This window comes from Lonchura striata, chromosome 7 (genome assembly GCF_046129695.1).
Source record: "Lonchura striata isolate bLonStr1 chromosome 7, bLonStr1.mat, whole genome shotgun sequence".
Classification (NCBI taxonomy): Eukaryota; Metazoa; Chordata; class Aves; order Passeriformes; family Estrildidae; genus Lonchura; species Lonchura striata.
Window position 1 is genome coordinate 3,401,516 of NC_134609.1, and position 25,769 is coordinate 3,427,284.

General features: G+C 39.9%; 1 protein-coding gene across 5 annotated transcripts in view; it reads right to left on the reverse strand.

The window, feature by feature from the left end:
• Positions 1–25,769, reverse strand: part of ARID5B (AT-rich interaction domain 5B) — a 117,653-nt gene that overhangs the window by 70,186 nt on the left and 21,698 nt on the right. For all 5 annotated transcript variants that reach the window (XM_021535394.3, XM_021535382.3, XM_077784519.1 and 2 more), the window contains one exon: positions 29–259. In XM_021535394.3, the coding sequence (XP_021391069.2) occupies positions 29–259 (231 nt within the window). The remainder of the gene's footprint in view (positions 1–28; positions 260–25,769) is intronic.

Here is a 25,769-nt window from a genome sequence, read left to right on the forward strand (position 1 = left end):
AAAAGAAAATAGCTGTAATGGGACTCACCAAACTCATCACATATACTTTCATTTTCTATTAGGGTAGGATGATCAAATGTATCCCGACAATAGAAGATTTGGGGGTTCTTGCTTGTTACTGCAATGCCTCCAAGGGCTAAAACGAACTGGTCTGTTAGTATTGACGAGGGCTTGTCCTGAATGCGCTTTAACATGGAACGGTATCGACAGTACTGTGGGTAGCTGAGAATTAAAAGGTTTGAATCTTCATCATCCTCACCTGGAAGGAAAGAAAAAAACACTCTTAGCATATCAGAAAAACACAAAACAAGAGCTACAACTCAAGTATTTCAGAAAAATTAATTTTTCTGAAGTAAGTTCATCTTTTCTCAAGACACAACTTTTATGGCACACTGGGTCTGGGAAGAAAGGTTAAAAACCAGTAATTTAAAGAAAGTTAAGATAAGATAGATTATTTTCTGCCTTTCTGTTCAGTTTTCCCATACTTATTCAAAAGTACTACCTGGATGAGCAAGAAAACACTGCTCTGCTGAAGCTGGCCAAGGGCCTGAATCAAAGTGTTCTCCATACTTTGCCAATTTGGCTGCTTCAGTAGAAATATTATCTGTAATTTTTACTCAGTTCCCCATACAGCTTTACTACACTCATGTTTACATCAGTTAACATCTTTTAAAAATAATAATATACAAGCCTCAAAGCATACAGCTATTACCTCTCCTTTCAAATCCCTGATACTGGCAACTACTGAAGGACCTCTGGGCCAGGGAGGTGGGCTGATCCAACCTGGTCATTGTTGCTAAACCCCGAGAGGTGGAAGCAACTTTCTTCACATTAACTGCAAATGCAGCAGGACTCAATAATTATTAACTCCTACAGAGCACAACAAGCAAATGAATTTTCGAACAGCTTGTGCTGCTGGGCTGAAAATATAAAGCAATCTAGACCTCAGAGCTTTCCATTCCTTCATGGTTTAGATGATATCACATATGAAGGTGGCAGATTTTGAAATATCACAGTCAAGTATCATCATTTAACCAGAAGGAAACCTAAGAGGAAGAAAATCCAACTAAATATACAAACATGAGAAATTACTCATTTGCAGGTATGCAGCCAATACTCAACATCGCTTCTGTTTATGCTCATTTATCTCCTCAGGTACGTAACTGAACATGCCTTTCCAGACATGCCAATGAAGACAAAGCAACAGCATTCACTTTACATTTTCTGTTCTACTCTGATTACTGAATAACTCAGCTATTTCTTCTGCCAGAGACAAAAGGTCTACTATTTAATCCCATTACCAATACTAAAATCACCATTCTTACTCCTAAAGTAAAAATCACTTCAGGCATTGAAAGAAAATTCAAATCAGTTCTCCCCAACTAAATATGATGGAACAACTCATCTAGATTCAAGTGAGGCAATGAAAATGTTGACACATAAAAGGCTAAATTTTAAGAAGTTTCTGGAAGTAGATAGATCACCTAGAATGTCATCACTGCAGAGGAATGCAATACTGTAAAAAAAAAAAAAAATAAACATGACAGACGGACTTGCAAAGCACTGCCTTTACTAGCACAGCCCCTGAAAGTCATCACTTTTAAAAACTCAGAACTCTCACCACTATCCTGACATAAGTGAGGAGATAAAACTGTTTGTGTTAAAAACAAAAAAAACCAAAACAAAACAAAAAGAACCAACAAACCCAAAAAAACCCACCACCAACCAAAGTAAGGTTAATATATTTTGGTAAACAGCAGTGGCATTACTTTTCTAAGAAAATAAAATTGATGGCCCTAAAACCTCTTTTGGCCAATAAGGATGTGGTCATGCTTTTCTTTGTTTCAACAAGTATCCCATAAGCCTACACAACAACACAATTGAGCCAATTGCTCCTGGGAATAAGGCTCTCTCTTCTTTATTAGGAAACTCTAAAAATCAGATCAGGAAAACTGTTCTAGGAATTAACAACCACATGATCTGTCCTTTAACTCCTTCGAGAGTTTCACATACGCCTGCTTGACGGTTATTACTACTTTATACCTTTGTGTAGATAGCAGTGAGCTGAATCTGTCGATCTGACAGCACTTTTCTTATGCCAGGATGTGGTCAGCTTTTTAAACAGGGTGTATATAAATGTATGTCCCACATGCCTTTGTAGTAAACCATTAGTTTCTAGACAAATGTGCTGCAAGTCCCTGCGCAGAATTACACAAACTTTGTACCCCTGACAACTGACGACTTAACTCAAACCCCCTGGCATAAATTAAAACCAAGTAATTTTTACAGGATCACTTTCATACACGCTTGTGCAACTCCAACTGTACTTTGTGATGCATTTGTTTCCTTTCCTTTTTTACTCCAGGTTCAATGGATACATCGAAGAATGAACAAAGGCTGAATAAACTGAAAATTTGCTTAGTGAAAGACAAACACAGCGTTCCTGGAACAAAGATTTTTTCCGCAACCACGCCCACATGAGAAAAAAGAAATCAAAGCAGACCAATCCCTAAAAAAACGCAAGCCCAAAGATGAACTATTATTTGCTTTTATCAAAATCTCACATGTGCCATTGAATGGTGGACTTATTGAATATTGCAAGTATTTTTTAGAAATATGATCAGAAAGAGTTTACTCTTGGGAGAATCAAAGCTTAAAATGTTGATCACATTCCATTAAAATTAAGAAAAATGACATGACTTCTGTAAACATACAACTGAGATATTAGAAAACCAAGATGCTGTATTTCTGAGTTTCATTTTAGATTCAACAGACGTAACATGGCAAAAGATAATACCTACAGTATTCTGCTTCAGTTGTGAGGCTCAACTGAAATTACTCTAATCCTATGCTTATATCATAATTGTGTGGTTTAATAACCCCCTCCAACATCAACTTTTCATTTATTTTTATATTTCAGGGCTGAAAACAGAGAAACTGTAATTAGGAGCAAAGTTCCACCCCTGCCTTCCAAGCACTGCCTCTATCTGCAGAGATATAATCCAACAGTTCCCTTTGTCAAGGGGTAAAGAGAGCTGGGATTTGGCACAGCCTGGCATTTATGTTGGATTACATGTTCTTCAAGTTGTCTTTGTAAGTAAGAGATGCATGAAATGCCAAACACAATGAATCTATGCAAGAACTGACTTTTCAAATCAGCACAACCATTTTTAATATGTAAGGCGAGACAATTAAAAGCCCCAAAAGAAAAAAAATAAAGCCTGTTAAAAGGAAGAATTCCTACCAAATCCCTCTAGAGCCAGAACTATTTACAGAGAGAGCAGAGAAAAAAACAAACCCTGTAACATGCTTTTTGTTTGCTTGTTTCAGAAACATCAGCCTATAATGTTATTGCTAACTGCCATAATCTACCCTCAACATCAGTAAGCATTATTTCTCTTTAAAAAGACCTTCACACCAGGATTTTATAGAGCTTGATGGAAAAACTATGCATGTTCCTTCCTGTACCTAATTACCTCAACTGAAAAAGCTGCCAAGTATTTTGCCCTTTAGTTCTTTTAATCGTATTAGTGCAAATGCATTTGGATGCCAACAGAAACAAACATTTTAAGATTTTTGTTTAAAAGATTCCAAATATGTATGAGGCTGGTGCTATGAAAGCACACTCCACTTCTTCCCAGAAAGCACAGAGTTATTCTTGCAGAAGAAATATGAATTTGTGCCTCTTGTAAGACTAAACGTCTAGTTTCGACCCAATTTAAGTAAAATAATGTCAATATGAACTGCTCTCACAATGATTTATGCTACCTTCTGTTACTTTATTACATTAGACATTCCTTTCTCTAAGCTTTATACTTTTTGCCGTCCTCCTAGCAACCACATAAAGGCTGAGCACCAACTTTATGCGCCTGGCACCCTTCCAGGCTCGACTGTTATTGATAATTATATTGAAGTTTCAATTTAATTGCTACTCTGTTGTGACACAGAATATTTTTTGTAATTAGGCTTTTCCCATTTTCTGTCCATTCATTTTTTGTAAAACTGAAAATTACTTTTTTGGCCCAATCCCCCCCTCCCCTCCGTGAAAACACAAGCAGAACAATGATACAGATAAGGGTCTGTACATCTGTTACTATCATTAACAACTCAGTAATGTGAAGGGAAGAAAAAAAAAAAGGGAAAAAAAAGCTGAATATAATTTCTCAGAAGGTAAATTTCTTTTCAGTTTAAGTGCTCTTTTTCTTCTTACAGTTACTCAATGATTTCCTGTTCTAATTACAAGACATTATACAGAAAGTAATCTTTAAAAAGGAAATGTACCAGCACAGGAGGCTAAACAGAAACACTTGCTTGGTATGGTTTGAAATTGCAAACTTTTACATCTCTTATCAATTCTCTGCTCTACCTTTGTGCAATATATTATACCACACATCTACCATTTCTTCTGAAGCAGTTAACACAAATGTATACATCAAAGGGGAAACACACTTGCAGTTAAACTGCAGGCAAAGGGAAAAAAAAAAAAAGAAAAAAAAAAAAATCAATTTTTTCCTTCTCCGTGTAGCTGGTAAGCTGGAAGCAAGCCAAGCCTTGGAGTGGAAAATATTAAAAAGTTTAAAAAAAAAAAAGCAGCAGGCTTGATTAAAAAGCAAAAGAAGAGATATTCAGTTCTAGATCTAAATGAATAAGCCACAAACTATTTCATAAAAACATACTGTGACGTAAATTACACATCAGTATTGCACTGTTGTGGTTATTTTGAGAAATGGCTTGTACTGTAAGTCAGCTGGTAAAACCCCACCCTTAATGATTTTGTAATTCTCCATACAGCAATCAACTGGAGCACTCATGAAATTGCCAAGAAGGAAAACAGACAGAGCTGTAGAGAGTTTGTAATAAAAAGATAATGTACTTTTAACATAACAGAAGTAGAAGATTGGCTTTATTAACTAAAAAAAACTACTTAAAAGGTCCCCGGCTTGCCATTTGTTTTGATAAATGTTGACACAGATCTTCGTAAGATAAGCAATGGAAGTACCAGGGGAACCAGATAAAATGGGACAATGCTTTGGTGTGTGGGTAGCAAATTGAGCAAGGGAGCTATCTGGAATACAGAGAGAAAATGAAGGAAGTTGCAGGGTTCTGTCCATCAGGCTCCTCTCCCACACGGTGCCCTCACTCCTCTGCCTTCTTTCATAACCCTCTGTTACTAAGGGGGTCACCCAGAGGAATACATATCACAATTAGTTTATCATTGCTTGTATGCATGGCTTTGACCATTATCAATATGCAGGCGATTCAGGGGTAATGGAGGATGCATCTGGGTGTCTGAGGGACTGGTGCAGTGCTGAATGAGCACGGCTCTGACCCCTGTGATGGGAGGTCTCCTGACAATTGCAGGGCAGTGTGTTCACTGACCTCCCAAGACCCTCCAGCTGTTAAGATCTAGTTCTCCTTCTCTTGCTCTACTCCTCTGGTAATGACTTTCTGCAGTACAGGCATGAGAACACAGGTGCAGATGAAGCAAAGATGTGTAGCTCACCCTTCAAAACCAGTATCTGCAGGTCAGACAGGCTCTACACAGCTCAGAGCTGCCTGTTCTAATAAAAACCCAAAGAAAGAGAGCAGTTTTCAGCAGACGGAAAATGAGCTTGCCACACAACTACCTAAAAACCCTGAATCTCTCAAAAGGTCCAAAAGCAACAGAAACAGTGGAATGATGAAGGAATAACCACAAAGAGGAATAAGAAACTGGGTCTTTATGACCTTAAAATCTTTAAGAGGACTCTTTAAGAAGAGTGATGCAATGAGAACACCTTCCCATATCATAGTCGAGCTATAACCTGCCAAACACCTCCAAACTTCCAAGATAACTGAAGGTGGCCAAGCAGCAATGACAGCCATCACCTGCACCTCTGGGGACTCCTGTGTGAGCAAGGACAGCTCTCCCAGTGAAATAACCTTCATGGGATTATGCCTGGCTCATGCCTGACCACTTCTCACACCAAATTCTTTGCACAGACACAAGGCTAAGATCCACAGCAGGAATCCACGCCCCACAGTAGCAATCTGCTGTGGACTAGGAGCAACAGCTGAGGAGTTCAGGTAGCTGCATCATCGTCACAAGGCATGCTCTAGCATACTGATCCACCCTCTCTCCAGTGGTTAGGAAAGACTTCTCAAACACAGCTCTTCCAATCCACTCTGCTTTTTCATTTCCATAGTCTTTATTCACTAGTAAAGACACTTGGTGTGCCCCAGCTGGCTAATTAATCACAAGACCTAAAAATATTAATCTAAGAGTCATATTTCTCTCACAGATAAATGCAACAGTAATGATTTAGCCACATGAGATGGGACAGGAAATCTGTGGTTTTGGTTTTAAATAAATTTGGGTAAATTATTGACACAACAGGGATACCTCTTTGTCGGCAGGACTCATGCTACCCATCCTTGCTTTGAGAACCCCCCTCTATTTGAATGCTAATGCAATCAAGAACAAAGGCAATGTGTTGCAGGATACGAACACAGTGATTACATTTATGTTTACCAGATAATGATGGTGTTAACAAGTTGCCTGTAATTCTGACATGGACGTTTGCCTGCCTGATTCTGCTTTTAAATTGATCAAAAGGCAAAAGTCATTTCTGCCAATAGCGAGAATAAAATGTACAGCCTTCCTGCATGTGTCAGATATTTTTCCCCTTTTAAGGAGGAGACAGAGCTATTTCTCAGAATTTCATGCCACTTCCCCAGCCCTCTGTTTTCTGTCACAGTGCCAGCAGAGCATCAGCCTTTCAAAGAATTCCTAAGCTTAGTTTAACATTTGAAAGAAAGAGAATACTTACAAATCTACTGGAGATTGAAACTACTGTTCAACTGAACAGCAATACAGTCATTTAAAAAACAGAAAAAAGGACAGCATCATCTAATACTTATTTAAAGCACATGGTTGAAAAATATTTTACACTCAGCTATTTGGATCAGAGTTGTTCTACTCCTACTTAATGGGGACAAGCTGAAGTATGTTGATCAATGACTGACAGTATGTCTATATAATCAAATATTCTATAATATTTATCTCAATAAATCACTCAAAATTCAAATCCTAAATCCTAAATCAAATTTTTGAAGAAGACAAATGAAATTTAATGTGAAGACGTTTCCAACCAGGTATTCCACACCCTTTTCAGACCCTAATCCTACATTCAGCTCCTCATAGCTGCTGCTCCAATTGTGCATTCCCAGGATCCTCCTGCACATTAGGAAGTGCTTCATAAACCTTATGAGGTGTTTCTAGACTCAAAAGAAGAGTGACTGACACTCATCATTTCCAGCTTTTATACAACCCTTCCATCCACAGGCCTCAAACTGCTTTATGGAGATGAGTAAAAATTATTATCCCCATTACACGGAGAGAGAAACTGAGACAGAGAGAGCTTAAAGGATTTATTCTAAAGCATCAAGCAATTTAGAGTGCAAGGGAAAGAGCAAAGAGGCCAGGCAGAAATTCTTGTTGGGAAATTTCTGAGTAAGTGGGAGATCCCTAAGTTTCCTCAGAAGGGAAGTGACTGTCTCTGGTCTCCCCAGCCAGCCGGCCTGCCTCCACCAGAGATGGGGCATGGATCAGGTGGCTCTGTGCTGAGGCTTCCCTTTTACCACAACCACAACACTGTCCTGCACAATTCCAGTCACTCCATTCCATTCAGCTGCTGCCCCGCCAGAATTACCTTCTCCTTCAGGAAGGGTCTGCAGAGTAGTAGTTCACCCTCCCACCCAGGGCAGGTGACTGCTGTGACAACACCTGGAGGAACCCCAGAAAAGCAAGCTGACACTGCGGATGTGGCTGTGAAATCGCCTTCTTCCCTCCCGAAATTTCCTTCTCTCCTTACTCCTCAGACACAAGTATGGCCCAGCCTATGCCCAAACAGCCATGGACGCCTACAGAAAATGCTCTGATATAAAAGGTTTCTAAACTGCCCTATTAGCTTTCTAAAGCAGATGGAGATGGGGGGAAGGGGGAGATTGACTGTAGAAGGGAGCACATGCTGCCTGTCCTCTTGAATGTTCTGGGTCATGCGGACCATTCAGGTTGAATGTGCATCAGCTTTAAAACAAGTATTTATCCTGGTTGTCGTGGTTACTGATAAGCAGCTTCAATTCTGCTGATAACAAAAAGAAGAAAGAATTAAAAAGGAGAAGAGAGCTGAAAACATAATTTGGTAATATGACAAAGCCAACAAGAGGAATTAAATCACATTAAACAAGCCAATTGTACTGTAAATGGCTCTACTTCTGTATTTGCTTTTAAATCATCTAAGACTCTAACATGGCAGCTGTTTTGTTTTTAACAAACAAATAATAAAAATCTCTTTTAATAACGAAAGAAAATAATAATACACTTTGCTTTAGCTGAATTCAAACATAATTTAATTTTTCCTGAGGTGAGATTTGCACAGGGAACAATCAGATAATAAGTGTTATCATTCTCACAGACAAAACTGAACCAGCACTTTGCAATTCAAAGTGCTATTTAATGCACTGTTTTCAGCAATCTCTGAACACCATCCAACATACCACTGAACTACACTTCAGTACTTACACATAAAGCCTGATCCTGCAAATACTTGAGCATGGGGTTTATGCTATGAACACAAGTACTACAGCTGAGGCTGAAGGCATACATTCCCTACAGCACCTTTGTGGGCGTGGGGGGGCGGGGTGTTACATCCTCACATCTACTAATTTTCCCTATAATACATTCTCATCCTCTATATTATTATTACTATATCTGTGTTCATGTGTCGTGGTCCCCCTTTCTGACTGTAGAGGAAATACTAGAGAATTAAAAACCCTACTCTGGTGGAGAAACACACAACTAGAGCCCCTGGCAAGAGAGGGGCACACATTTTTACAGCGGTGATAATTAACCATTGGAACAGTGAGCTTGAAGATACAACAGATTCCCCAACCCAGTGCTCAGGACTGAACCTCAAGATATTTGATGATTGACTAATGAATTTTATTCTCATGGTCTGTTATTTGTCTCCTGTGCTGAAGAGGCCCATGACAAATCCATACTTGTGTGGCATGAAAAACTGAAAAGAAGTGGAAGGTCGCTGAGAGTAACTGAGTTACTAGGTTTAATATCAGACTAACCAGGTCTTCTGTCATGTCCTCTCTCTTTCACCTCTGCACACCATTCAAACATAAATGACAGACAAGGAAACACAAGCCTTACTTATAAGGGACTGATTCATCACCTCTTCCTTGCGGCAGAATCAACCGCCTTCATTTTCCACTGCACCCAGAAGTATGAGTCAAAAGCCTTATTCTGGTGTCTCACACGGGGCTCTTTCATTATCATTCTGAAAATTCAGAATGAATTTTCTGCCCTCCTCGAAATAGCAGCGGCAGAAGCTGCCGGTCCCAGAGCTGCAACACGAGGGGTGGAGGGTGGAAATGGTCCAGTGATTTAAACAGTCAAGCCCTGCTTTTGACGTTTATGCCCTCTTTGAAACCCTTAATGAAGTAACAACCCTGTTAATTCTGGCAGGGTATTTAATACACATAAAAACTGCATTATCTACTATTTACAATTTACTACACACAAGCAGTATCTGGCTCTGTATAAAAATAACAAGCTCACTGTAACCCTCCCCTCCCTAACCATACTGCTGATTTCTTTGACACATGGAGAAGTGAGAATAATTACATTTTACTGAGTGCGTCTCATTACACTGATTTAAGTAAGATTTCCAAAGCTGTAAAAATATGCTTTTCAATTTCATTTGTTTCTAGCATTTCACTATGAAGACAGTTCGTAAAGCCTTCAAAAATCATCATCAATATAGACAAAAATTGTACCCTGCTCATGTGGACATTTGACAGAGGGATAATAGGGTCTAGAAACACCACAGTCAGATGTTGCTTTTCTGTTTAATGTTTCCTTCTGTGCCAAACATAATATAACAGACAAGTGTTAGAGAGACATGCAGGGGGGAGTCTGAATAGAGAGCTTTAAAAGAGGTCCTTAATAGAGAAGCTGTATGCTTAGTCTTCGACAATATTCAATAGCAATTTATTTGCAGCCATTTTCTCATGTAACCTTTCACACAGGAGCAGATAAGATAGAGCACAACATAATTTGTCAACTGCCAGATATGAACAAAAGAAACCATTTTTAATAAGCTTCAGTGGCCCCTTGTATTTGTTTTGTAACATGTTAATAACTTTTTTGGAAGCCAATCAAAGACAAGAAGAGAAAAAGAAGTCAAGCTGGGAAACTAAAACCACAGTTTAAGAATTTTACAGATAAACTTGTGTTATCATCTGCAGTGTAATAATGCTTAAACCCAGAAGTGGCACAAAATTGGAATTAGAAACACAATGCCATTTATTTATTTTTTTTTAAAAGAGCAATCACAAATATGCTTGTGTCATATTTACTTTTCCAAGAATTTGCTGTCCTCCATCTCAGCCCAATGGAGCACATACCTGTTCCCCAGAAGAACCTTACTCAGATTCCCCTCCTTCACAGTGAAGAGATCAAACTCAACATGAAGACTATGAGGAAAGACCAGACAGGAATTGCCAAACTCCAGGCCACTGACCCAATTGCCCTGTACCATGTTTCCCCAGCTACTTGGAAACCCTCACCCCCTAACTGAACTTAGGCTGCACAAAATAGCCCCCAAACTGTTGCTCATGTGGCCTTTTAATGCAGCCTTAAAAGCTGTTACAGGCATATGATTAAGTCTGTGGTTGCTCATTTAATCCTATTCTGCATCACAACAAAGTAGACTGGAACTGAAAAGGAGTAATAGGAAAAAGGTCTAAAAGAAAAGGGAGCTAACTTACACCCCTATCCAGGATACAAGGACCAAAAACTGAGTAATTCACAGTGTAAGATGAACAAAGCAACTGTGCTGAAATTTAGCAATGCCAGGGCCTTCCTGTGTGATCAAGGTCATATCATTAGGTATTCCTGGGGCAAAAAAAAAGGAAAAAGGATTATTTCTTTGGAAAAAAAATTAGTTGCAGGCATGTGAGAGCCTGTGGGACAATTGCACCTGATCGTTTCCCCTTCCTGCAGGAACAAGAGGAGAGGCAGAGAACCTCCTCAAAATTATATCTACCAATACCTGTGCAAAAATGCTTTTGCAGGACTGAGGTTCAAGAGTGGACCCAAATGCTCAGCCCTCAGTCCCATTTTTAAGGTAAGGGCCTTCTGGTACTGAAGAAAAATCAGAAAGCACCAAAATCCCAGCAACGTACGCTGAAAAAGCTGATGAAGTGTTAAGCAATTTCATTAACATTATTAAAATAGAGAAAATTCCCTTGGAAAATTTCACACAGGCTTTCCCATCTCATTGCAAATTACTCATGGCCTTAGAGACGTGTGAGGAGCAAATGGAGAGAAATAAAGCTTCTCTCCAGGTAATTTGGACCGAGTCCTAGTCTCACTGGTAGAAAGACCAGGCATGTGGGCTTCAGTGAGAACAGGGTTGGGTTCTTTGAACTAGATTATTATGGCATCTCTAAGAGAGGTGCAAAAGTATACAGTGAGAGAAGATGCCTCAGAGAACAAAAGAAGCTGCCGGTCAGATGACAACCCTCCTTGTTATGATGATGAAAAGACTCCCAGACTTCAGCAGACACACACCTGCAGAGTTTAGGATCCTATACCCAAAATTAGATTTTGCCTTCTAAGGACTTTGCAAAGGAGTATGTTATCCAGTGAAGGTAAAGAATGTAAGTATTTGCTCTTCAAGAAAGAGGAATGGCTTTTTGAATAAGAAAGGGCTCCCTGTGATGGGAACATACCAACCCAGCCCCACGCTCTTCCTGAGAACTAATACAGGATTTCTCTTCCTCTTCTGCAGGACCGGGAAAACATCCCTGGAAAAGAGACGAAGCCGTGCTACCTGAATTATCGGAAAAGGCCTCAGGTGGAGGCAGGGTGAGAAAGGATTTCAGGACAAGTTATGCCTATGAGCTGAGGAGAACAAGCAAGTATCCTCCCACTCTTTTCTCTAGGCAAGCCCTCTTTCCAAGTTTTCAGTGTAAGCGCTGAGTCTCCAGTGAACCTGCCTAGGAAGGGCTCAGCAGAACCCTGCCAATCTTCCAATAACACCAGGCGGCTTGTGCTCCGTTCCCCATGGGCTGTGGTCCCACATGCAGCAGAAAGGGAGGCTCCCAAGTAAGAAACAATCCTAACACACTATCTGCTAGTCTAAAACCAGCTCTAATAATAGATAGCACTGCCTATTTCAAAGCACTTAATGAACGCTAATTAGTCCTCAGGGTATTCCTATGAGGCAGGTAGACAGATAAGTATTATTTCCCCTGTTTTACATATGAAATAAGCTCATCAGAGATGTTCTGACTTGCTTAGGGCCACCGAATGAGTCACTGAGCTCAGCACTCAGCAGGTCCTGGCTCCCAGACCTGTGCTCAGACCTCTCAGCCATACCTCTTTCACAAGTGCAAATCTTCATTTCAAACGTGGAGCGAGAAAGGAAAGATCAAGGAGGGGTATTAACACTGGGAAAGAATTTTCTCTGGGAAAGGAGCTTCCAGAACAACAAAACAGAGTTATGTATCTACTGAATGCTAGATAACAAATCTAGGACAAGGAAAGAGATGGAAAACACTCTGATACAAAATTGTGTAAGTTTTTATAATATAATCTATTCAAGCAGTCAGAACTTGAGTAGAATATTTACTACTTGAGCTATTTATAGAATAGTTACTATTTGAGAATATTTACTATTATTTGAGCATTTACTGTGGTTCGTAACCACCACTAACGCCAGTTTACTAGCTTTACATTCCTAATTTCTCAAATGGTCAAAGCCCACAGTGCTGGCTGCACACAGTCTAGGTGTTTAGCACAAACATGTAAGTTACATGGTCACACCCACAAAGTTACACCGAGATGTTGTTCCACACTGGAAACCTTTGTGACTTCAGACATCTTGGGTACACAGGAACATTATCAATGGAACACAACAATCACAAAACAAGGTTTTGTGTCTCTTTGGGGAAGAGCAGTATATGGTTCAGCCACCATTTGCAAACAGCCAGAGCTCACAAGATACTAGATTTACATGGCATTACGTTCTTCCATCACCAGGCTGCTGCATCACCCACTACTTAACTGCCCTCGATCAGCGCAGACAGAGCTGGGTAGACAATGCCCTAAAATTTTAACACTCCAAATCCAGCAAACTTCTTCCACATTCCTGAATGTGCCTTTCAATGACTCCTTCCCTTTCAGCCCACAGCCCCATAGCCCACGGACACACAGTTAACTGAAGCAGGGTCCTTGAAAGAGGGAATGCAGTGCAGCAGTCCCTCGGAACATTCACCAATTGTTTGTGCTAAAAATAATAATTTTGCTTCTATGAGATTACACAACCAATCTCCAGGCTAGGCAAAACATTACTTCTTTTTCAAAGGAGAAAAAAAAATTATTTATACAGTGTATTACAAATCTCAAATGGTGATGTTTAAACACAAGTTTGATGAACTATATGCAGCATAATACAGCTGCTTTGCATTTTGATTCCTTTATTTATAGACCACAGCAAATTAATAACTCAAAAATGTTGTTCCAGGCAAAGTAATGGACACACAATAAAACTATTCATTTCCTCAAAGGTCACTCCAGGAGAAACATACATTGTTTCGAAGCCTACCAACAATGCTATTGTTCCAAAGAAAAGTGAAAATATATAATGAGCAGTTAGTACATACATCTGCAGTGGAGACCCTGGGCTAATTTAAAGTGCAATCTTAAGGCAATCAATCATACTCTAAAATTACTTCATTTTCCAAACTGTTTACACTTTTTAAGTTACAAATCCACTTTCTGCTATTTCAACTCACGATTTACAGCTACAGATTTAGCCTGCCTTGGCTTGCTGCCAAACTCTAGTCATGAGGGAGCTAATGATCTGAACAGATCAGTGTTTTATAATGGAGAAAAGCGCATGTAAATTTCCAGCATGTCTGCAAGTAATCAAGGCATGCTGACTATAAATGAGGCGGCCTCACATTTATTTTAGGAGAAATATCTTAAAGCCCCACTTTTTATCCAGGCCAACAAAAAAAAAAAAAAAGGAAAAAAAAAAAAAAAGGAAAAAAACCCCAATCCTTTAAAAAGGTACTCCAAGATTATTCCAAATGATTCTAAATGAAACTGCTAGGCAAACACTATGTTAAAGAATAGTACAATAGCTAATTTCCTTTAGTGTTTCTATCTCTAACCAGATCATATTCTTATCATGGCAAGCTGGAACATTAAACTCTCTAGTTCATGGAATCAAAACACAAGAGTGCTTCATATTACATTATAGAAAAATGAGCCATTCCCTACAAACAAGGTCAGATTTCTGGAATGCCAAAGGTCTACATTTAAACCGAGATGGGAGGAGGGGAGGTTTTTCCCACTCTGCTTGCTAAAAAACAGTGGGAAACTAGACTAGCAATTCAGATTTGCTTTAATAGTTAAAATGGTAGAGGGAGAGTAAGAAGTCTCTTCAGAATTGATACTTAAATTAAGTATGATCTTTATTGTTTCATTACAGCGGCGTAGCCAAATGACTTTGTGTTACTGTACAAATAATGCCAGATCCTCATTTTCTAGCGGAAATAATTACTCTATTCTATAATTTTCTGCTTATCATCAACCTACACCCCCCTTCCTGTGTAGGCAATAGGTTGTGGTATGTTTGGGGCTAGACTAAAAAAAGTTTCAGATTTTCTCCTGTTTATAAAGGCCATAGCAAGGAGGTACATTTTGACTCAAAAGTGGCTTTAAGAATGGAGCTATACATATTCTTGTGTTGTACTTCATGAAATTCAATCCATCATGATGGATATTTCTGTTGTAACATTATTACATGCTTAAATTCAATTGGATAATTGAATAGGGCCAGAAACAATAAGCTGGCATTGCTTTGTTTCAGCATACTACAGATTTAAAATACCTGTAATCATAAATCAACATAATTATTTGAATTTCTGTCACGAAGCAGAACAGGAAAAGAAAAACTAACAAAAACTAGCTGCTAAAGAATTTCATTTTACTTTTCGAGACTTGAAATTTTTTACCAGCTTTGAGTCCAACCACCATTACAACTGGGATAGTCTTTTCTCCTTTCCAGTTGCCTTGAAAGGCACCTCCTCCACAAAGATTTTGCTTTCTTACAGCTTTCCAACACAATTGGCAGAGCTCCACTGAGGAATCCCGCAATTCCACAGCAGGAAGGATGTGCCTGCAATGCAGCCAATGGGACCGGGGTAACAGGGAGCCAGGCTGAGAGAGACAAAGCAACCTGAGCTCTCCACAGCCAGCCAATGCCTGGTGGGACAGGGGCCATCACTGCTAGGGCAGCCCGTCCTGCTAGAGGCTCTAGGGGGAGACAGCTAAGTCCCTCCTTGCAGTGGAAACAAAGCAAACTGAGCATTTTTTTGTCCCACCGAGTTAGGTATTTTGCTACTTATGCACACAAAATAATTTACTAACCACCCCAACCTCTCTGTACTTCTTACCTCACCACTGTCAGAATCAAAACTAACTGAACCTTTTCTTCTCTTTTTCTACCCCTAGCACACATGAGCAAGAGCTGGGGAGCAGCTCTGATGGACAACCCCGGGATATGAAGAGAGTTTGTTGCTGGTTGATTCATTTTTAATTACTGCTAAGCAACTGCCATTGGGAGCTGGGCCTTGGGAGATCACTGCCCAGCTAAGGCAGAAGACCAAGTACATGTGAGCACCATATAGGAAAACACCAGGAGATGCTTTGGGATGGACTGCACTGTGTTACTGGGAGAAGCAAAAGCACTGATGGTGGCTGCAGAGTTTCTTCCCTCCCCTCACCTATAGTTATGCAATCATTTTCCAAGTCTCATCTCCACCTACCTTCCATTCAGGCTTACTGGAGGCACTGGGCTACAGCATGACTGAAATCAATATTAAAACAAGAATTCCTCCTACAGTTTCCCTGCAAAAACATTGCATTCACAGGGACGGAGGTCTCCCAACAATCTCCTTGTTTCTGTTTTTCTTGCTGCTATTACAGTTTTTTAAAAACTATTCTTCTTCCTTCTTTCTCTTTTGATCTTTCATTACTTCTGATATTTATGTGAAGAATGTTAAGCCTTTCAAAAATACACTCTTTTGGCCAAGTGCTTTATGGGTACTGGAGCTCAGCAGCTTATACAGTTCCATGTACACACACAAAGAGACACGTGCAGCTTCACGTATGAAAGATGACTAGGTAGCCATCAGCATATGTCTGTGTAATCATCTTCTGTTTGTGTATACATACAGAATAAATTATACAATTACTGTAACATGATTAAAAAACTTGCTTTCTCAAATTCTCAACTTCTATTCTTGCACACTGTATCATTAAATTGGAGAAGTAGCCAAAAACAGGTAAAGCCTAGATTTCCATGGTCAAAGAATACTGGAAAAAAAAATCCTTCTCTTTCAGTATATCTGAAAGAAGCAAAAAAGGGTGAACAAGCAGATCTAGAGGGAAAAGGCAAGTCAACTCCAGCTCAGCAAAAATTTCTAAGATAAGAAAACAACATAAATAAAAAGGAGATATAAATAGGTGATGTAAACAATTCTTGAGAACAAAAAAAGCATTTGATATCATCTAAGTTGGTGTCACAAGGTGGTTATTAACTGGCATAAACATGCATTTTCAGTCCCACTGAGTCACCCAGAAAAGCTGGCTCTAAAATAATGAGGCTGATGGAGCCTGACATCCAGTTCTACTTTTCTTTACTCCAACTTGGAACTGTTGCACAATTATGATACAGTACGTCAGGATCTGATAAACAGAACTGAAAAGGGAAAAGAAAACAATTTTTCCCCCCTACAAGTCAGGTTCAGTGCTTTTGCCTATTAAAGTAACCAAATATGTTTCTCTCTGAAATCAAAGCCAAAAGGCAACATGCCAGACACAGTTAACAGATAAATCAATGTTCCTGAAGGGTGGGCTTTTTTGTTTTGGGGGGTTTCTGCCTGACAACAATCTTGTGGCGAGCAAACAGAACACCCACCACACATCTTGTCAATCTACTCACATGAAACAGGGAAGGAAATGCAAATACTTTTGAAGATCTAGGCACTGTTTGGAAAAACTTCATGTTCTAACCTCCTTGTCAAAGGTCATGGTTCTCATAACCATGAAGTCTGCAGCTATTGTAAAGCCCACCTCATATAATGTGCAATTGCAGCTAATTTATCACTAAGGTCATTGCACATACTATCTGGGAGTTTGTAAACAAGAATGAATCACAGATTTCATTTCTGTGTCCCTTTCAAACTGGAAGACCTAACAGTTTCCTGCTCCAACATACAAAATAGTATTGCTTCTATAAACCTACTCAGGTCACCTTGCCAGCAGTTTCCATTTAATTAAACTGAGAGCAAAACAGGGCCTTTGCTAATGTGATCCAGACCAGTTTGCCTTCAATGTAAATTCTCAGGCATGAAATTACATCTGAAACAGATACAATAATCCATCTATATCTTAGTCATGAGTTTAATCTATACTAAAATAACATTTTCTTTGTCCATATTGAAGTCTGTTTTAGAATTCAGCGATCTTTTCTTCTTTTCACAGTTGAAGTTCATGGAATTATTCAACTTCCATTCACCTTACAGTCAATTCTGAATTTTCTTCTTGCCTGTAATTTACACATTCATTGTTAGTTTCTAGGTCATGGTAGCAAAATGATCTCACATGTGAGAAACCAGATTCAGGACCTACTTCGAACTTTCACTTTCTGGAAATGAAATAGACTGGTAGCACTATAAAAGTAGTTCACAGCCACTTAAAGCAGTCTGAGTTGCCTTAAGCTAACAGCCCGCCCTTTCACACAGATCCTTGATCAACTGGCTGTAAAGCAGAAAACTGATGAGATTTATAGGTACTTCAATAAAATGGAGGTGGGATTGTTTGTTTGTTTAATGACCCATAACATTTCACTCTCATCTAATCATTCTCATCAGTACTCAACTGATGCAGTAATTCCTACAATACCCAAGAACAGAATATGCAAAAGAACAGTTACTGCACAGTAGCCACAGCGCTCATGATGAGCAACTGAAAAAACTGCAGGGTGCATTTCTACCAGATGCAAGTGAGATGGGAATTTCTGAGAGATGCCAAGCATTTTGTTCCTGGCCCGTGAGTTGCCTCCTCCTGCACCAGCATGAGGGCAAGCCTGAGGATGCTAAACGTCCCTTGCAATTCAAACCTACTGTATCAGAGGGTTTGACAACAGGAAGGGATGGTATCCAGAAAGCAAATTCTGGAGAAGTCACAATTAGTAGGGAAAGGGCAAATAACCAATCTTTCTTACTAAAGCTAAAGCATGCAAGATCTTCAGTGTGACTATCTCTGGCAGTTAAAAAATGACTGAAATAATGCTCTCCTAAACTCCCAACATTACAGTCAAGTTTAACAACTGCATTGGAGAAGCTGCTCTTTTTGCTGCTCTGTGGATTCCTGACACTGGAAGAGCACATCACCTGAGCTCTGCTGCACTGGGTCACCAAGCTCAACAGGAATTACATAGCAACACGGAATGATAAACCAGGACATTCATTCTGAGACACTGTGGCAGGAAGGCCTGAACTTCAGAGTGTCTAGCAGTGACTGTCACCTCAACATTTTGATCCTGGAAAGGAAAAATCAACTCTATTATGTGCAACTGCGCTTCTGATACCAGCTATGTAGGTAAACTAATTGAAAAGAAAAGCTTGAAGCCATTCTGAAGACAGATTCTAGCTGAAGTTTTAGCACCAAACAAAAACCGAGGATCCACTCTGGCATAAATTTGGCCTCCATGTTCAGGCTATCACACTCAAGAAGGTTTCCTGCCTTTGGAGTCAGCAGTCACTGGCACGGACCTGGAGTCACCTCACCAGTTGAAAGGGAATGCTCCTTCAAGGAGCCTTGTTTCCTATTTTGATTTGGGCAACCTGGCTGGTAATCTGGAAATGGACATGGTGCGAAATTCTTATGGATAGCTGGGGCAAAGATCTCAAGGAGGCACACACAGAATTGTCCCACATGCAATCCATACAGACATGCTCTGAGGGAAAAGGAGCACAATGGAAACTGGAATGACATTTTTTCTATGACTGCCATTCCATTCTTTCATGTCTTGAAAACTTTCAGTGATGAAGGCAAAATGCCCTGCCAGCCCCACTGAGCTTAGGGCACTCCTTGCACCACCTGTAACAAGGGTTTGTTTCCTGAGAGCTTGTGCTGCAGCTGGAGGTGCTACAACCATAAGAATAAGTGACAAAACCACTGTAATGATTAGAGAAAACTGAACCACAGTTTATTTTCCAAGTTTCTACCCACCCAAACAAACATTTGCAAAACTTTTGTTACTTGCCCAACTAAGAACATCTGCTGCTCAAGACATTACATGACTAAGTAGGAAATCTGCCACATGTCCAGCAAGGTATCAACAATGCTTTCAGTATGTTTTTACAGCCTGGACAATATAATTTGCAAGCACTGTTGGCACAATCTTCCTTTTCATATAAGAACTTTAATTGCATTGTGCTGCTAAAAAGTAGAAAATTGAGTGCTTCCTTAAGCAAACCAGCCATTCATTAAGCAGTATGATATTCTTGGGAATTTAGTTTTGCAGCAGAAGACAATGCTCAGACATTAGCATGATCAGAAATCATTACAAGTCCTTCTGGTAACTGCTTTTCTGCTTCACTGTTCATGAAAGTCCACTGTTTTAGAACACTTAACAAGTATTCTCAGAGTGAACATACATAAACCTTTTCTTATTGGTAGACTGACTTGATCCACAAGGCGATGAGGGGAAAAGGGTCTGACAGAGGACAGCAGCCTCTCTTCATCTCTGGGTGTTAAGAATTAGCTCTCCCTGCTTCCCTAAGCCACAAGAAATGGTGAAGAGTTACTGCTTTGTGCAAACACCGTACACACCCAGCCAGAGATGAGGGAATCACTTTTCAGGTTTACTTATGTGGATTTGCTGATATATCTGATCAGTCATAGTCTCTCAAAGAGGCAGAGAAACTACTAATAGTTTCTTCTGCAGAGGGTGAAAAATGCTTCTATTCCATTTGTGCAAATATGCTGGGCTCACATTATCAAACCCATGAATTCCTGTCCACACACTCTCTGTCTCTCCTGCAGACCCTGCCATCAAAACAGCAGGGAAAAAAATTGGCCTCATTTCCTGTATATTTCATACAGACCTAAACATTCTTAAGTATGTTGTCAGGGAATATATTTTAAGGCTGCTATGCTCACATCTGATCTTCTACTCTATGCTTTTAAGATATTAAATAGGCTTTATCCAATAAATCAAATGTTTTGTGCCTTAGAATCGCATGGTATCTGAAATCACCAAAGCCTAAATCCTGCACCATTTGCATTCACTCTATGCAAGTCAGAGGACCCAGGTCTGAAAAAAAAAGTGAAACATAAGCACGAACCCTCCCTGCAGTAAGGGCTAACAAAAATCCCAGTGGCAAGGTAGAGAAGCTGCCCTTATTGCTGTCTCCAACGATCCTCACCCCTGCTCCTATCCAGCTTCGCACCACCTCTTTCTCACTCCATCACTTGAGGATCAAAGCTGGAAGTCATGGCAGAGTACAGCCTTGGCACTCATGTTCTCAGTGTCCCAGGCTGGTCTGAAACCTACCGAAATGAGTACTGACCTCCCAAAACCCAAGTGGGATGATTATCCTAGAAGCTTGTTCCTGTTGAGGGCTCTAATAGCTGGGTAGGAAAAACAAAGCAACTTACTCTCCAAAGTTTTTTCACAAAGGCAGATGGGGCCCGATTTCCCTTTCTCTCACGCTGCTGCAGGGTGTTTCTGAACACCACAGCAGCAAGCCTAAGCCAGTGCTGCAGCATGGAAGAGTTACCACAAGAAAGAGAAATGCTCTCCCTACCTGAGCTGGAAGGATCCTCCACAGGAAGAGCAGCACAGGCAGCTGAGGGGGCTGAGCACCTCCCAAGGGACAAGCCCACTGCCTTCACTCAAACTGACCAGTCCACCGAAATACCAGGAGCCTCCCACACTCCAAACTGCAGCATCTAACCTTTGATGTTTTACAATAGCACAAAGGCAATGTATAAAATGCATTCAAGAAACACTGTAGGAAGTGAGCCAGCATTTTAAGGAACGTTCCCTTTGGACATGAAGCCTTTTTTAGCCAAACCACTATGATTTTGTTTTAGTGACTCATATGAATGGATTCTGGATTAAGGTTTAAAAATGGGATATTTTCTCTTCTGCTCCTAGGTTCACTTCAAGACATGTGAATGAAAAAATAGCAGTAAGAATATTAGGCTGGACTTACATTCACCAACAGACACTAAATAGGGATCTACTAAATTTGTAAAGCTAGCTGAAGTTACAAATACATAATTCTGAAAATGCAATTCCTCCTAAAGTCAGGCTGGGCAAGGATCATAAAACTATAAAAAGATACTTTGTCCCTAAAGATTGTAAGAAGCTAATCATTAGCCTTCTATTTCTAGTGGTTACCTTTTTATTACATTATTATGATTTTTTTTTTTTTCTGAATAGATCATTATTCCGATCTGTTTTTCCTTGCAGGGACCTGGATCCTTATTTCTACCACAGAGGTAACAAAAAAACACCCAATGTCTCCAGGCAAAGTATTTCCAAAGACAAAGACCCTTGCCAGATTAAAAACAAACTGACAAAGTATATATAAATTTGTGTTTGACTACTGCTGGGCATCTGGAAAGGCACACATTTTCTTTGGAAAATTTTTCTTCCAGTTTTTCATACAAATGACAGTAAAATATGTACCCAGTAGCAATCTGAGAGAACTAAATTTAAAATGCACTTTCAGACCACTCGCACTTTTTTCTTTTTAACTTCTCTTTTCCAAGGCAAGAGGGGAGGAGGGAGCTTGTACCAATGTTTTGAAGTACTGTAAGTTCTTTTGCCTTTTAAAAGAAATATGTAAACAAGGTGTATGACTGTAGGGTAATGTTCTAGTCACAAAGCATTCAAGAGCCAGAGCGAAGCTATTTAAAGAATGGAGTATTCAATTCCTGAGGCCAGATGCTAGTATAAATATGAAACTATGTTCACACTGCAGATTAAATTATTTTTAGTTTCTGCGTTTGAACTGCCAAAATTATTTGGGTTAGTTTATTTTTTTTTTTACTGTACCACAGAACTTACAGGGCCACATTTTTATGTATCTTAACAGAGGATTAAAAACACAAGTGTAAAATTACTTTTTAATCTATTTTCTCTGTGCAACAAGACTGGAAGAGTATAGTGATAAACACTGTCACAAGAAAGGGTCATTCAAGCAGTAAGAAAACTAAAAATAAAAATGGAGCTGAAGCATTTCAGATCCTTGAAATAGATTTTTATAGTAACTTCTCATTTAATTTTTCATCCCACAAAGCTTTTAATTTGGAAATACTCAGTGTGAAAGAGAAGTGGAGACTGTGATTTCACAATAATTAAAGAGAAAAACACGCATTAAGATTGCATTATACTCTGTCAACTGGGTTTGCCACAAGAGATCACACAGATATTGCAAAGAATATCAAGTTAAAGTCATTAGTAATTAACAAAACCAAATAATCAATAATCCCATGACCTTGCTATAGTAACAACATGGTAGAATTCAAGAGAGAAAGACAATTAAATAAACTGGCAGTGAACAAAGCAAAATGAGGTTCAGTGTATAACTGAGTGAGGACCTATCACTGATAGACCAAAGCCTACAAATCACCTACAAGGCTGCCAAGGACACCCCTCTTGCAGATAACCACTTCACTGCTGTTATTTCTCTGATCCTCTAATTATCTTCTGTTTGTTTCATCGGCCGACAAGGATGGAAGGTCTAGAATATATCTCAGGGATTTAATTAATCTACTGATAGAGGGCGAGTCTACCAAGACCCAAAAAGTAAAACAGGAACCATGTGGAAGGACATAAATGAAGCTACAGACCCTTCCCACTGTGAATACCAGAAATGCTCCCCTGGCAGGCCTGGATGTCCAGCCAGGAGAGGGATGAGCAGAAAGACTGCAGCTTGGCCAGTCAAGAGATTTCCAACACTAAGGAATGCGGGATTACTGAGCAGACTTGCTCTGCACCTCACTGAACATGTGTATTTTGCCAATGACTTATGAGAAGGATGAGGTAACATGGCACAGCTGGCTGGGGTGACATGCTGGGAGGGGAAGGGGTCCTGCAGCACCCCGGGATTACTGCAGGGCTGTAATCTAACACTGGGATGTGTGAACGACACTAAGTACTCGTGGAGACTGTCACCGCCCCAACTCAGCAAGGCAGGGGACACCAGGCTTAATTACAAACAGGTGACGTGCTCTTGAACACCACATCAGGTTCAGCCTCAGTTCCTAATTAACTGTTCTAATCGGGTATGGATCTGGTATCACAACAATGAAGCCTCCTTTTGGAGGACAGGCTGACAATGCCAGCCTCCCCTGGGTATTTACAAGGGTCTTTTAAAATGCGCTAGCCTGCACTTTTAAGAAACTGGGCGAGACAAGAACATCTGGGCTTTGGTTGTTTAGTTTCTCAGAAATAAAAAGTGAAAAAAATGAAGCAGCTGTTGATAAAATGCTCAGGAACACAGCACCAACTTTGTCATCCTCTACCTATATTCACTAGCTTCAATCACAGGAGCAGAACAGGACGTGGGGGAACTTGGAGGAGGATGAGAGTGAATGTTTCCCACCTTTTTCTTAAATGAGGTATTTGTTATAGGATCCTTGAATTGTGTGGGGATCTATTCCACTCATGACACACATGCATAACTCCCCTTGGCACTAATGGGAATGACGAACGTGTTGTGAGAGGAGAATTGCCCCCTAAAACTGCAGGAGTGTGAACAAGGTTGTAAATATATCTCAAGGTTCTGGTAACATTAGAAACCAGCCTAGCGAATTTCTCATGGTTTATTATGATATCACCAAATCCCCTCCATGTATTTATAGCCTTGTAATTCACAATTATTCTGGGTCCATAAATGTTTTTGGCATCTGAATGTAGAACTGATACTATTATTTCACATATTATGGTACTGTCCGTGAATGCTAAATTTATTCCAGCACAGACTCCTGGAGTTCATTCATCAGATATTTTATGCTACTGTTCTTTTAATGATTCATTTATCCCTAGTAATATTTGTATTCTGAAGTGTGGCGTCTCCAGCCGACAGCACAATTCAGCTCTGCTGAATTATCTTTTTCTTTCACAGCATAACAAAGTAGAGCACAGCCAAATTGAAGATGGCCTTTAGTACACTGTCAGAACAATACTGCTTACCAAGCATATCCAGACACATTTCTCAAACCACATGTAATGCTCTGGCTGCCAGCATGCTCATAAAGTCATTAACCAGCATCTTAAAATGAGGGTGTGATACATATATTTAAATGTTTAGGAAAATCAAATGTGGGCTCTCCTAGAAGCTTATTTTGAATTTAAGCTTCTACATATATCAACTATGCAGCAGTGCACAGATGTAAAAATTCACCTTGATTTTTCACAAGCTTCTAAAATATACTCCTGCTAAAATCATACATATTACCTATCACTAACAAAAGCCTCTTTATGCCATTAACTATTTGCCCTTCACAATGTTACAGATCAAGACAGACCCAAGCTGAAGGTTTACAGTGATGAAGATTCATTTTTACAAGCAAATTACTATTAGCAGTAAAATTAAGGAGGAACTTACTTTACATGGTACAGATTTTACCAAATGAAGTAAATAAAGGCTATGCTACAAGGTTCTCTAATACAAAACCTGCCCAGTAAGTTACAATTCATGCTGTTACAATTTTTAAATGTATGCTTTTTTTATCACCCACTCCCACAAACCGCACTCCAATTTATACACACACTATGCTTAACCATTGCCTTCCCAAACACCCTCATCAATCAATGCTCTCATCACATAAGGATCACCAAGCCAGCAAAGACAAGTAGGACCCAAATTAACCAAAAGGGATGAAGCAGTCAGAATTGATGCTCTTAAAAGTCAGTCAACAAAGACAAAGCTGCCAGAATCACAGTCTCCTGTGCACCCACAGAGCCCCTCTTGATGCTCACAAAGGTGATACACAGTGCTGGAGGAGATCCCTGGGCTGGGAAGGCACATTTGCTACTGCCCAGTCAGCTGCTGTAGCCAAGCCCCTTCCCACAGTCTTGTCCAATAACTTCCTTTTCTTTCTAGTGTTCCCACCTCCCACTTTCCCTTGCTTGCCCAAGCAAAGGTCCACCTTGGCAAGCTGAAGGGCCATCACCTGCTGTTGCTGAGATCTCCGTAAATGCTAACATGGCCATTCACTGACAGCTTTTGCTCCTGTGTACTTGTCCTACCAAAGGACTTCTCAAAAAGAAGAGAAAAGGAATAAAAAGGAAATCTCCACCTTCAAGTTCATATGCACAAAGGATGTTCTCTCTGACAACCTCTCATGATAGAAGACAGGTCATCTATAAGATTAATATTGGATCTCAGAGAAAAAGTACTGCCCTTTCTGCAACAGCACAGTCAGAACCAGACTAGGATACTTAGATAATGAGAAGCCAGACACATCATAGTAGGCCTACAAAGGGCCAGCTGTCTCTCTGGGCAAGGGAGCCATAAAGAGCAACTCAAGAAGGCATGGAAGGGAGGTGGTGAATAAATTTGTTCTGGCTTTTCTCCTTCTCCCTACATGGGAAACGACGCCTAGATCTGCC